General features: G+C 56.6%; 4 protein-coding genes across 4 annotated transcripts; 2 read left to right on the forward strand and 2 right to left on the reverse strand.

Annotated features, from left to right (window-relative positions):
- The first annotated feature begins 1,674 nt into the window (after positions 1–1,674).
- THITE_2113397 (glycosyltransferase family 34 protein) lies at positions 1,675–4,020 on the forward strand. Its single transcript, XM_003652145.1, has 4 exons — positions 1,675–1,820; positions 1,973–2,413; positions 2,479–2,767; positions 2,830–4,020. The coding sequence occupies exons 2-4, from the start codon at positions 1,993–1,995 to the stop codon at positions 3,491–3,493; spliced, it is 1,374 nt and encodes a 457-aa protein (XP_003652193.1). The 5' UTR covers positions 1,675–1,820; positions 1,973–1,992; the 3' UTR covers positions 3,494–4,020.
- Positions 4,021–5,611: 1,591 nt separating this feature from the next.
- Positions 5,612–6,967, forward strand: THITE_2113399 (glycoside hydrolase family 16 protein). The gene has a single exon (XM_003652146.1). It carries the CDS (start codon positions 5,712–5,714, stop codon positions 6,828–6,830), a length of 1,119 nt encoding a protein of 372 aa, XP_003652194.1. The 5' UTR covers positions 5,612–5,711; the 3' UTR covers positions 6,831–6,967.
- Positions 6,968–7,348: 381 nt separating this feature from the next.
- Positions 7,349–8,540, reverse strand: THITE_2143520 (uncharacterized protein; the record flags this gene model as incomplete). The annotated part of the gene is made up of 2 exons (XM_003652147.1): positions 7,349–7,725; positions 7,865–8,540. 2 exons carry the CDS (start codon positions 8,538–8,540, stop codon positions 7,349–7,351), a joined length of 1,053 nt encoding a protein of 350 aa, XP_003652195.1.
- Positions 8,541–8,868: 328 nt separating this feature from the next.
- Positions 8,869–9,992, reverse strand: THITE_2113400 (uncharacterized protein). The gene has a single exon (XM_003652148.1). It carries the CDS (start codon positions 9,843–9,845, stop codon positions 8,934–8,936), a length of 912 nt encoding a protein of 303 aa, XP_003652196.1. The 5' UTR covers positions 9,846–9,992; the 3' UTR covers positions 8,869–8,933.
- Between the last annotated feature and the right edge of the window lie 2,277 nt (positions 9,993–12,269).

The raw sequence follows: 12,269 nt of genomic DNA on the forward strand, positions 1-12,269 counted from the left end.
CTGGCTCTAATCGCTGGCTGGTATTTCCTGCGTTTGTTTCAAGTCGAGTTGAACAGTCACTGAACGGCCACTCTTGCGTAAGACCACGATTTCGTCTGCTCACACAGTGGTACGTACGACATACAATTGTCCGGCAGACTGGGCTCTTCCGACCGACCCCACCCCCTCCCCCGTTTCCCCGGGGCACACAGAATCCCGGGCGCCAAGCCGTGCTCCCGTCCGGCCCGGGGCCGCAGGAGACCCACTGGGAAGGCTTCGAACCGCCGTCGAAACGAGCACATGTTTGGCGCTTGGCGAGAAGCTGCAGCGGGTTTCCAGAAGACCGCTCGAACGCTGTTGCCGAAGAAGAACCAGTCACCATTTCAACGGCTACACTACCTTAAAATAAGCCTGACGTTGCACCCCGTCTCCAACATTGAAGCACTTTGCTCCTCTCTGGTAACCAGCTTAAGTCAGGCGGAGACACCACGCAAGTACGGATACTGTGGAATCTGTACGGAATATACAGCGGGTCTTAATGCCCGAGACGTTCCTGCTTAATCTCCCTGCTTAAGAGTCTCAGACCGACCAGAGTTGAAGCGTGCCAGAGCCACAAGACACGCTGCCGCCCATCAAAGCGAGTGCTCGGTCTGTAGCCACAACATGGTCCGAACAGTGTGAGCCTGATGTTCCAAATCGCGGCGAGATCAAGCCGAGATCGCCAAGCTTTCCAGACCGCGCCAAGACAGCTGCCACTCTCAAGGTGCATGACCCGCGTGGCACGGGCTTGAAGCCGCCCGAAGATGCTGGGTTTATAAAAATTTTGATGGTGCCCTCGTAGTCCAAAGGTACCTTGCCTGCCGTTACCTGCCGAAATGTTAGCAACTTGAGGAACTCGGGCTACTATTAGACATTGCCTCAATGTTCCAAAATCAGCATCATGAACGGACTATAACATTACTTCATTGCATAACGTTGGATCTCAGTGGTGCAGAAGCTGCGAGGCGTACGGAATGCGGAGGCACGGAAAAGTTAGGTACCTTAACGCTAATTGAACAGCCTGGGTCAAATGTGCCAGTGCGGTAGGTGCATGTCGTGTAATTACCAATGTAGTGTACGGATACATTCGGCAAGCCAACCGACAATGCACGGGTTGCTAAGGTTAGACTGAACCCCTGATCATCGAACAAGAGGTGGGTGAAGCAGAGACTTGGCGACGAGTTATCCCTCCTGTCCATTCGATGGCTGCTGATACGGCGACTCCAGCGTTGTCTGTTGTTGTTAAGAATATTCTAGTGTAAGGCGCCTGCCTCCCTTGGTGGCAGCCGCGTGCCGTGGCTCCTTGCAGCACCGAATACCTGACATGTACCTTGTTGTTGCGTCCATACCGAACTGTGTAACCAACCAGAGGGGCTTGCGCATCGGTGGGTTTCAGGAACAGATCGATCGGGGGCACCGTCTGCAATTGGCTCACCCGCAGGATCGGCGACGCGGCGCAACTGACCAGGAAGCAACAGAATCCCGTTGAAACGAGCTCGTTTGCTTTTTTTTCGATTCCTCGCTTCGGCACGGCAACGTCCGCCCCCCTGCGGCACCGAACGGCAGCCCGGTGTTACTTCCGATCCGTTGAGCGTCCCGACACGGATTCACTTGAAGCCAACGGCGACAGACCTGCAGAGTGGCGCCCTCCAACATTGGCGGTGCGACGGCGTCGTTCACCGACGGGTCGGCACGATCCCATCACCGACGGCGGCCATCAGCCATCTCAACGCCGTCCCAACCTCCCATCTATCTCGGCGTTCGGCCCCATCAACTCTCGGGTCCCCTCTCGCCCATTCAAGGTACGTGTGCTCTGCTTTCCTCCTTCTCCTTTCCCTACCCGGGCCGTGTTGCCCTTCGGTTACCTGCAGGCCGGTGGGCCGGCGCAGATGATGTGCAGGTTTTGGGCTAACACGAAACGTTTCCCCTTCTTTGTCCCCCCCCCCCTCTCCAGACACGCCAACTACTACCCCAATGTCTTTGTCGCGCAGCCCGTCGCCTGTCCCCGGAGGCGGCTGGGCAAGTCCGGGTCTCAACATCGCGAGCGGCCGATCGAGCCCAATACCGGGGTTCACGGGTTCGACCACAACACCGGTGAAGTGGGAGTCGTCCAGGTTAAAAAGGGGCTTTGGCTCTGGGTATCCCTCCTTCGAGACCAAGAACCAGAGCTTCTTTGGTCGACACATGCGCCGATTTTCGAGCGGCCTCCCACGCTTCAACACTAGCCGACACTACGCCGATAAGGAGAAGCTCGGTCGCGGCAGGTGGTCGGTCCACAGCGTGCCATTGCTAGGGAGAATACAAAGCATCATGGGACGCATGGGCAGGAGAACAAAGATAAGACTGCTGATCTTGCTTATCATCCTCCTCTCCATCTACATATTCTACAACAGCCGTGAGTGCTGCTCCACCCCATTTGCTATGCGTTTGTTGGGCAGCCGTGGGCTAACTTACGGCCAGCCTTGGTCTACCACTGGCGGAGATCCCTATGGCTTGGGGGCGGGCAGAAGTTCGTCATAATACTAGGGGCCAATGTCGGCGGCGGCGTGATGGACTGGAAAGGCGCCAGGGAGTGGGCCATCGAGCGGGACTCGGTGCGGAACAAGAAGAAATACGTCGCTCGGTGGGGTTACGATCTCGAGATCGTGGACATGAGCACGAAGAAGCGGTATGCGCATGAGTGGCGGGAGAGCTGGGAGAAGGTCGATTTTGTCCGCACGACCCTCAGGAAATATCCCAAGGCCGAGTGGTATGTTGCTGTGCCATAGCTGGTTGCTTTCTTCCTGCTCAGACGCGGCTAACCTACTCTAGGGTCTGGTGGCTCGACCTGACCACAGTGATCATGGAGCCGTCCTACTCGCTCCAAGACCACATCTTCAACCACCTCGAGAAACACGTCTATCGGGACATTAACGAATACAACCCGCTCAACATAACCCACCCGTTCACCGATGTATTCCTCGATGCCGAGTCGCAGAGTCCCGTGGGCGACGGCAAGGCCAGCTCGATCAATCTCATCCTGTCCCAGGACTGCTCCGGATTCAACCTGGGCTCCTTCTTTGTCCGTCGCAGCATCTGGACCGACCGGCTGCTGGACATCTGGTGGGACCCGGTGGCCTACGAGCAGAAGCACATGGAGTGGGAGCACAAGGAGCAGGACGCGCTGGAGCAGCTGTACATCTCGCAGCCGTGGATCCGGAAGCACACGGCCTTCCTGCCGCAGCGAATGATCAACAGCTTTCCCAAGGGCGCGTGCGCCGACAAGGGGATCGACCCCCGGATACATTACAACGAGAAGGACCGGGACTTCCTGGTCAGCATGGCAGGCTGCGAATGGGGGCGCGACTGCTGGGGCGAGATGTACAGCTTTCGCGAACTGAGCTACTACCTCAACCGGACCTGGTGGGAGCGCTTCAAGGAGGACTTCTTGGCCTTGATCTGGTTCAAGCTCACCGGTCAGAAGGTGAAGTTCTAGGACGACGATCACCTTCCACCGCTCGGTGAAGCTGCAAACTTGCTTTCGCGCCCCTGAGAGTGGCGTAAACAAGGCATTTCATACGCTGTTGGAAGGGGGGGCTTCAGAGGGATGAACACTGGCCCCGCTCATTGTCGACTGTCTGGCACTGATTCTCATCTTAGGACCAAACACTTTTTTTTCATTCTTGGCGCATCATGGAGTCACTGGAACAAAGAGGGGTGCAGAATTAGAGGATTGCATCGCAATCGCACGGAGTACTCTTGCTTCTTACATTCTCAACATATATTCCAACTAGTCAATCACACCGGCTGTGCGAGATTATTTTTACACTGATATTACCCTGCCTCCACAGAAGTGACTCGTTCCTATCTTTCTGGAGCAGTGGGTTTCGACAGTGCATGTAATCACTTCCCAGTCCTGTTGATGTGTACACATACGTCGTTTTACATTGCAATGAGCTCAGACTGGGAACATGCGGCAATACAATGCAGCTAACGAGAACTTAAACAATAAAGCAAGACATTTAGAAGGCGATGCTACGCAGTAGATGTAGCATTACCTTAGTTACGCTGACTCATTTCTGTCACTGTTCAACTGCTCCGTCAATCAGGGCAAAGCTGAACAACTGACAACGCATTGTCAAGATCGCTTTCCGAATTGAGACATGTCATGTTGCACATAGCACCACGGAGTAGTGGGCAGTGATAAGCTTGACGAGTCATCATCACAGGTTCCAGGCTAGTCATGTAGTTGATTGCTTCGTTGTAAGATTGATTTGAGTGTGGGCCAGATACAACCGCTACAAGAGGATGGCGTTCGAGATTGATCATGCACTTGGATAACATCGCTTGCTCGTAGATTTGCAGTAATCAGCGAAAACTTGTTGTTGCATAGTATGATGCTGTGAGCATGCGTTCAAAGTGACTTGCTCTGTTCGATGCGTGATGCTGGCTGACCAGAAGAAGCCGTCGAAAAGAGGGAAAAAAAAAAAAAAAAAAAAAAAAAAAAAAAAAAAAAAAAAAAAAAAAAAAAAAAAAAAAAAAAACTATAACAGCGGTTGTGTCAGGGTTAGGGGAATGCTAGGGTTAGGAGCCACGCCACCTGTGACAAGTTGGACTGACCCACCAGACCACGGCAGAGTGTAAACAGATTGATTGGCTTTCAGACCTCCAAACTGCAACAACTGAGTATCCAGACCGGTCGCTGATTCAAAGTTTCAGCAGCCGGTCTGTAAGCTGACTGGACGGAGTTGCTTCTCCGCAACCAGCTCGTGGGTCTGAAACAACAACTTCCTCTTGCGGATGCGACACCATGTGCCTGAGACCACCCGAACGTTCGAACGTGCCTACGTACTCGTCCGGTGTCGGCATTTGGCGGCATGCCCCCATCTTACAACATTCGGGCCAGATGTTGACAGCTCTAATTTGCCATTCAACAGTTCGCTAAGTAGCCGCCCGGCGTTCGTTTCGTTTCTTCATCCCGGAACCAAGCTGGCCCACCGACTGGGCTTCTTGCTGAGCTTCGTCTTGTGACTGGACAATATCTTCTCCTCCAACCCTTCACCATTGCCACTTCAGGAACCGTTCCTGGGGCAGAATAATGGACCTGGCAAATAACTTTGCAAGGCAGCCTTTGGCCAGGGGAAGCAAGTGCTTCCGTAACCTGAATCCGTCCAACACTGCATGCAGAAGTCTGCATACTTTGTGCGGGCCTACTTGATGAACATACTCACCCTTCGGTTTTTCCTCGATGCACATTCCGTATTTGGCTCTCCCGTTCACGGTTGTAGCCGCAGCCGTCTCTCCGTATGCGGCTAGAGGCGTGCCTTGTGATTCTGCTGTATTCTATCATTCGTTTTGATTATGGAATGCTGGTCGACTATTCACATCACAAGCTCTATTGACACCCGACTGCCGGCCTCCGACCACCTATTGTCTCCCTATTCTCAATCAAGCTCATTCAACAAGCCCCCCACGTACCTCCCAGGAGAAGCATTACTTTCCCGGGCTTGCTGAACTCTAGCTCAAACGAGCCGTGCTGTCGTCCTTGAAGCGAACTCGCATCACTAACACCGTCACTCCGGCTTGCCAGGAGCAGCCATCTGATTCCACTCGCTCACTGAACCTCGGACTTAGGAAAGCAGGATTCCCTTCCAGCTGAGGTGACTTGCAAGACCAGGAGGAAAGCGGAGTTGGGTATCGTCGAAAAACGAAAAATGGTCCGACTAAGGGCATCGTTCCGCTTTGCCGGTTTGGCATTTGCCGCATGCTCCGTCCGAGCGGCCTCCCAGTACGGCCTTGTGGATGTCTACGACGCGAGCAACTTCTTCACCGAGTTCGATTTCTTCACCCAGCCGGACCCGACGAATGGTTTCGTCAAGTACGTCGATGCTGCCACGGCAAACCGCGATGGATTAGCTGGCTTTACCGAGGGCGGTGTCTACCTCGGCGTCGACTACACCAACACGACCACCACAGGGCGCCGATCGGTCCGCCTCACCTCCAAGAAGGCCTACACCAAGGGCCTGTTCATCGCTGATATCGCTCACATGCCGGCCGGCGCGACCGGCTCTGGCTCGTGCGGCCTCTGGCCTGCCTTTTGGATGTTCGGGCCGAACTGGCCCAACTCGGGCGAGGTGGACGTTATCGAGGGCGTCAACAGCCAGACTTCGAACTCGGTCTCGCTGCACACCGGCGCCGGCTGCACCATTTCCAACACGGGCACCATCTCCACAACCAAGCTCCTGGCCGCCAACTGCCAAGGCAACGAGGGCTGCACGCAGCAAACGACCTCCTCCGACAACTACGGCACGGGCTTCAACGCCGCCGGCGGCGGTGTGTACGCCGTCGAGTGGACAAGCGCCGCCATCAAGGTCTGGTTCTTCCCGCGCGGCAGCCCCGTCGCCACGCAGCTCGCCGCGGGCGCCGACGCGACCTCGTCGTCGTCCTCGTCTTCGTCTTCGTCTTCGTCTTCGGCAGCGTCTTCGCCTGACCCGTCGACCTTCGGGCCCCCGCTAGCCGCCTTCGTCGGCGGGCCCACCTGCTCCATCGACCAGCACTTCGCCAACCACAACCTCGTGTTCGACACCACCTTCTGCGGCGACTGGGCCGGCCGGGTCTGGGCCGACGACGAGACGTGCTCGGCGCTGGCGAGCACGTGCGAGGACTTCGTCGGCCAGAACCCCGGCGCCTTCACCCAGGCCTACTGGCTGGTTAACGGACTGCGCGTGTACCAGGCCGGCGGCGAGGCGCAGGGCCGGCAGGGCCGGCAGCAGCTGAGGAAGGTGGGCTTTAGAAGGGGCGGACCTGCGGAGGGGCGGAGGTGGCGGGCTTGATTTGTGCGTTTACCAGGTGGAGAGGAAGGGGCCGTTTTCTTTTCTTTGCTTTTCCTCTTTCTCTCTTCCTTTCTTTGGGCATACTGGACTTGTGATTAGACGGAAGCTTTGCGAAAATATCTTGGTAATAGTTGAACACATACTGCGTAATGGTGGCAGCGAGGTTAGAGATGCAAGATCTCCTTTGAAATATCCATGGCAGCTTACCTGCATAGCGTATACGAGGCGGACAAGGCTTGGGATCTGCTGATCTGAGTCCGCGCACCAGAACATATGACATTGCACACTCGCTCAGAGTTGACTGGTTTCTGTGACTATACTCAGTCGCCTTCCGCAATGCAAACATCAAGAAGCCGCTCCCCTAGATACAACCTCCACACGTCATTGAATAGCCAGAGAAGATCCTCAGCAAGTAGATTCAGCAAGATTTCAGGCGGCCCGTTCTCCAACACACCGAGCAAAAGAGCAAGTGACGCCACATTGTTGTTAAACATGAACAGCTTAACCTCCCATCATAATCAAGAAGACGGCCCGGGAATCTGGACCAGCGCCTCCCGAAACCGCCTCCAGGTCAGCCCCTTGGAGAGCATGACTAGCCGTCGCGGGTTTTTGCGCCGCGTGTCGCGGCTGCGCGCGACGTGCTCCGGCAGCAGCGCCGCTAGCGATTCCTGGATGTGCTTCGACAGCGCGGGGCTCTCGATGCTGTCGAGGAAGTCCCAGATGAAGGCGGTGTCGGATTTGGGCGGGCTGGTTTTGTATCGGTCGCGGAAGACGAGGTACAGCGATCGGATGTCCTGGTTGGGGTTGCTGCTGCTGCCCGGAGCCGGATGGTTGGGCTGGGGTTGCGAGCCGGACTCTGCGGGATTCACTGTGGGCTGCGCGGAGAGCTGGCTGACTACGGTTTTGTCCGGCTGGTTTGGAGCGGTTGGGGCTGCTGTTTGGAATTCCTCCAAAGATGTGCTTCGGCCTGGGACTGTGAATGCAGGCCTGTCAGACTGGGAAGCTCATCTCACTCCGAGTAAGGAGACACCCACTGGTATCGCTTGAGCTCTCGCTCGGTATCGGAAGCTGTTGTGAGTCCAGAAGCCGCATCAACTCATCCCGGCGCGCGAGGACCTCGTCTAGGAAGCTGACCGTCGCTTTTGGTAGCTCTTGGCGGTTGTCGTTTCCTGTCGCCAGTTGTTTTTCGAGCGCAGCCAGTCTCTGCTCCGAAGCTGTCTTCTCCGCGCGGAGCTCCCTCAACTCCCCTTCCAAGAACTCGACCCTCTCCAGTGCGGCGCGACATTGCTCCTGGAGAGCCGGTATGTCCAAGGCCGTGACAGACTGCAACTGCTCGAGCTTCTCCCGAAGCGCATCAACGGTCCTCGACAGCTCGGTAATGGTCTTCGATGCATCCTCCCTGCCACGGGCGATATCTTGCTGAACCGCATCGAGACGGGCTTGCAGAGCGCACGTGTCCTGCAACCGCGCGGCGTGCTGTTCGAGCTGGGATTTGCACTCGGCGACAGCGGTGTTGATAAGATCATGTCGGCTGGCAGCCTCTCGTTGCAGGTTCGCGATGGATACGGTGGTTTGCTGGGTGTGCGCGTCTAGTGCTTTTTTGAGAGCATCGACTTCTCGACCGCAGTGCTGGGCCGAGAGAAAGCTGGCCCAGGCGCTGCTCAGGGACTGCTGGAACCGGTCGGGCTTGCTCGTGTCGAAGACGTCCATGGCGGCCTGTTGCAACGAGGAAGGAGAGCCTTGCGAGAAGTGCCGGCAAGCACGCCACAGGCATCCGAGGAAGTGGGCAAAGCTGAGGAGCGCGATGAGCGAAGCTCCCAATCTACGTCAGGTGTCGCCCAAATCTGGGGAAGCCTCGCCCTTCCCTTTCGGTGCCTTCATCTTGCCGCCTTGCGCATCAAAGACTGGTGGCGTGCCGAAGCTCAAATACAGAAGGTACGATGCACCTCAACAGGCAGGACCAGTCATGTCTGATGGGAAGGTACCTAGCACCTAGGGAGACCCTGCCCAGCAACTTCCATCCATCAGGCTCTTTACACATTCGGTAAGCCCACGCCGCGGTCGGTTATATCCCTCGGAATTTTGTCACCACGCCGGCAGGGCTCAACTCGAGCTGTCAGTGGCGTGCGTCGACATGGCCTTCAGTAGGAAGGCGGCAATATCGTCAATCTGCTCTGGTGCCTTGAGCCAGTGCCCTTCTTGCTCTGCGCCCGAGTATTCTTTCCACTCGACTTGGAACCCTACGTTGGCGAGCACCTGTCGTGCCTGCCGGCCGAGCTCGACACCAACAACGGCATCGTCGATGCCGTGACCCAGAAGGATGGGCGTGGATAAGGGCGACCTGTCCCCCAGCGGCACCGCAGGCGGTTGAGTGCAGGAAAGCATCATCTCCTTAACAAAGGCATCCGAAGCCTCGACATCTGAGTTGCAACCAACTGATGTGTCGACGCTGTTCCGACCCAGAATCCGGTCGATATTGAGTGCAAAAGGCAGCCATGCGCTCGCTGCTACGAATGCCCCAAGCCACTTGCCGACGTTCCTTTGACACAGCAGCGTCCACATGCCGATCGCGCCTCCCTGGCTGATACCTGCAATGACCACCCTCTCGGATTTCCCTCCAAGCCTCGCGACTTCCTGGCTCACAATATGCTGAATGTAGGCTACCGACTGCTGAATTCCTTCCATCTGCGAATCCTCCCTGTCGGTCGTGTCCGAGAGCGAGTGGGCCTCGAACCAAGCGGACAGCATCTCCTCGAACGCGGTGCTCCACAGCTCTCGAGACGACGGAAACACCCACCGCCAACCGGGGAACCTCTGCGTGAGGGGCTTCTGGCCCGGCGACGCAGTCTCAGCGAGCTCTTCAGCAAACTCGGGACCGTTGCTGCCTCGGCCATGCAACATGATGGCAGTGTGGGTGTGCTCTGAGCTATCGCTGGGCTCGATGACATGTACTGGCCCGAACGAGCCGCCGCCTGATGTGGAGCGGCCGTTGGTAAGATCCATGGCTTCCTGCATGGTTCGGACGTGCCCTTTCCCCCAATGATGTTGGCCAAGGAAGTAGCTGACCTCCTTCCGTACGTCCGCGTTGCTCGGTCTGCTCTGCCTTGGGTGATAATGTGAGGACAGCTGGAATCGTTGCAACTCACAGCCACGTGGTGATTGGGGCCATTGGGGCCTGGCGCATCCAGCGTGTAGGCGGCAGCCCCACAACTTCCCAATGGCCGTGAAATCTGATTGGCTCTCAGCGGTCTTTAGTAACTTCCAAGGTTGGGATGGCGGCAGGCAACCTGGATGCAACACGCCGATCCCCACCTCCAGACAAGAAGCAATTGTCCAGGCAAAAACCACAACTTCCTCAGCCCGACGGTCTATTTATTGAGGTGTTCTTTGGGCTCGGACTCCCCTTCCAGTCTCCTTTTCTCTTTCGTCCTCAACCCACCTCGCCAACCTCTCAACAAAGACCATGGCGACCATCTGGCTCATCTTCCTGTCAATAACCCAGTGCGGGGGATGACGCATTGTTTGAGCATTTTGACGACCTGTTCAAATCAAACAACGTTTCACTTCAGTCCCCATCTCGGCTACACAGCTTGCCCTCGCGAATGCCTGCAGACACCACCGCCGTCTCTGTACAAACTGTTCGGTTGGAAACATGGCTCCTCTTCGGGGCCGTCAAACGCTCTCCTTTGTCACGCTCCACGACAAATGTCAGCCTGCCATCCGTCGGTGACGTGCCTCGTCTCAGAAGCGACATAACACAGATTCCGGCCAGGATCTATCGTGGTATGGAAAACACACGGCGGAGAGGGATTTCCTGTCGCAGCAGCAGCAGCGACGCCGCAGCCTCGTCCTGGGCAGGACGTTAAAAGGCCCATGGCGTCCTGGGCAGGACGGTAAAATGGCCCATGGCGTCCTGGGCAGGACGGTAAAATGGCCCATGGCGTCCTGGGCAGGACGGTAAAATGGCCCATGGCGTCCTGGGCAGGACGGTAAAAGGCCCATGGTGTGCTCTTGTTTGATGACAGCGCATCGGTTGCAGGACCGGGTTCGTTGTCCTGTGTCACGCGTCTTCACCACTGGATGGTCGCGTCTGTGGTGCGCGTGAGAGCGATGGCGTTACCGGTGAGTTCTACATCCATCGCCGTCCAAAACTTGGTATGCTAATTCTTGTCCAGGCAATCATCATTAAAGAGAAGGGTCCATTGGATGGCGCTCGGAGCCCGGAGTCGGCGTTGTCGTTCGGAACACGGTGATCCTTGGAGAGCCTGTCTAGGCATTTGGTTTCGACGTACATCATGACGTTTCATGCTCGTATGCCATAGAGCCGGACCGGATCCGCCAGCGTTCTTTGTTCGCTGGTGCTGCCGATATTGGTACAGCGGTGATTTGACAAGTACACGACCACGTATGTCTCTCTCCGTTGGAACGCCTCTTCTCGGCTGCTGCTGACTGTGTAACTAGTGGCGCAAGGGCAAGCAATTGCTTGCAGGTCTTGTCCTGGGCACGACGTTAAAAGGCCCATCGGTGACCCGACCGAGGCATGTTGGATTTACCCTCTCGGGGTCGGGACCCGGAGGGCGGGTCAGTTGTGATCACGGATCCGGAAGATCTGGGGTTCAACTGGTCCAGCAGTCACGGTTCAGAAGGTTGTCCCCAGGGCCCCAGCTCGTGGTCGGAGTGGGGAGATGCAAATGCAGCCTTTTGATGGGACAACGGGCATCGGTAAATGGGCAGTTGAAGCTGCGGTGATCTTCCGCTCTGGGTGTAAACGTCCACGGTGTCAACAAACGGGTTGGGTATGTTGCCATCAAAGCCGAGTGGGGCCGAGTGGGAAGATGTGGCTGACATTGTTGGATAGCATCGATGGTTGCGACCGACGACTGGCTTTCGCCAGTCAAGAGTTCGCCGTCTCCACAAGCGGGAACCTTTCTGAAGGAGATAAGCGCGATAGTAAGAGCGACATGCCGGACCCTCGCCATGGGCCTCCGTCGCCTGCCAATCCAACGGAGACCGGGCAGGGGACCTCGCGCAGAGGCTACTTTGCTCCGGAGCCAGCGTCTCGGACTCGGCCGGTATGTGTGTGTCGCGAGAGCGCCGTTGTGAGGCTGCTTGCTAACCTTTTTTGATGTGCTGCAGAGGAGGATCCATGCACATCGTCACAGAGGGTTGGCTTGCGCCCGTGAGCTGATGAGGCAAAACGCTTGTTGGTAGTGCCGTAGGGGCATTCGGGCTGGGCTGGTCGCGTCTCCCAGGGGGACAGCGCGCTACCTGTCGTGCTGCCTCCAAGGCCCGGGACCCAGAGCAGTTGAGCGAAGCCCTCTTCAGCTACTTTTGGTTGACATTTTTGTCATTTCCCTTTTCTGCGCTTTTCCTTTTTTTCCTCTTTTTCTTTTCTCTTGACAAGGGGTGACATCGGGTGGGGAATTTATGTTCAGCCAG

Source organism: Thermothielavioides terrestris, chromosome 2 (assembly GCF_000226115.1).
Source record: "Thermothielavioides terrestris NRRL 8126 chromosome 2, complete sequence".
Classification (NCBI taxonomy): domain Eukaryota; kingdom Fungi; phylum Ascomycota; class Sordariomycetes; order Sordariales; family Chaetomiaceae; genus Thermothielavioides; species Thermothielavioides terrestris.

Bases quoted from the DNA above. Each gene is read 5' to 3' on its own strand.
- THITE_2113397 (XM_003652145.1), top strand. From the start codon at position 1,993: ATGTCTTTGTCGCGCAGCCCGTCGCCTGTCCCCGGAGGCGGCTGGGCA. The intron at 2,414-2,478 runs GTGAGTGCTGCT...ACTTACGGCCAG, and splicing joins CTACATATTCTACAACAGCC to CCTTGGTCTACCACTGGCGG. The intron at 2,768-2,829 runs GTATGTTGCTGT...AACCTACTCTAG, and splicing joins AAATATCCCAAGGCCGAGTG to GGTCTGGTGGCTCGACCTGA.
- THITE_2113399 (XM_003652146.1), top strand. From the start codon at position 5,712: ATGGTCCGACTAAGGGCATCGTTCCGCTTTGCCGGTTTGGCATTTGCC.
- THITE_2113400 (XM_003652148.1), bottom strand. From the start codon at position 9,845: ATGCAGGAAGCCATGGATCTTACCAACGGCCGCTCCACATCAGGCGGC.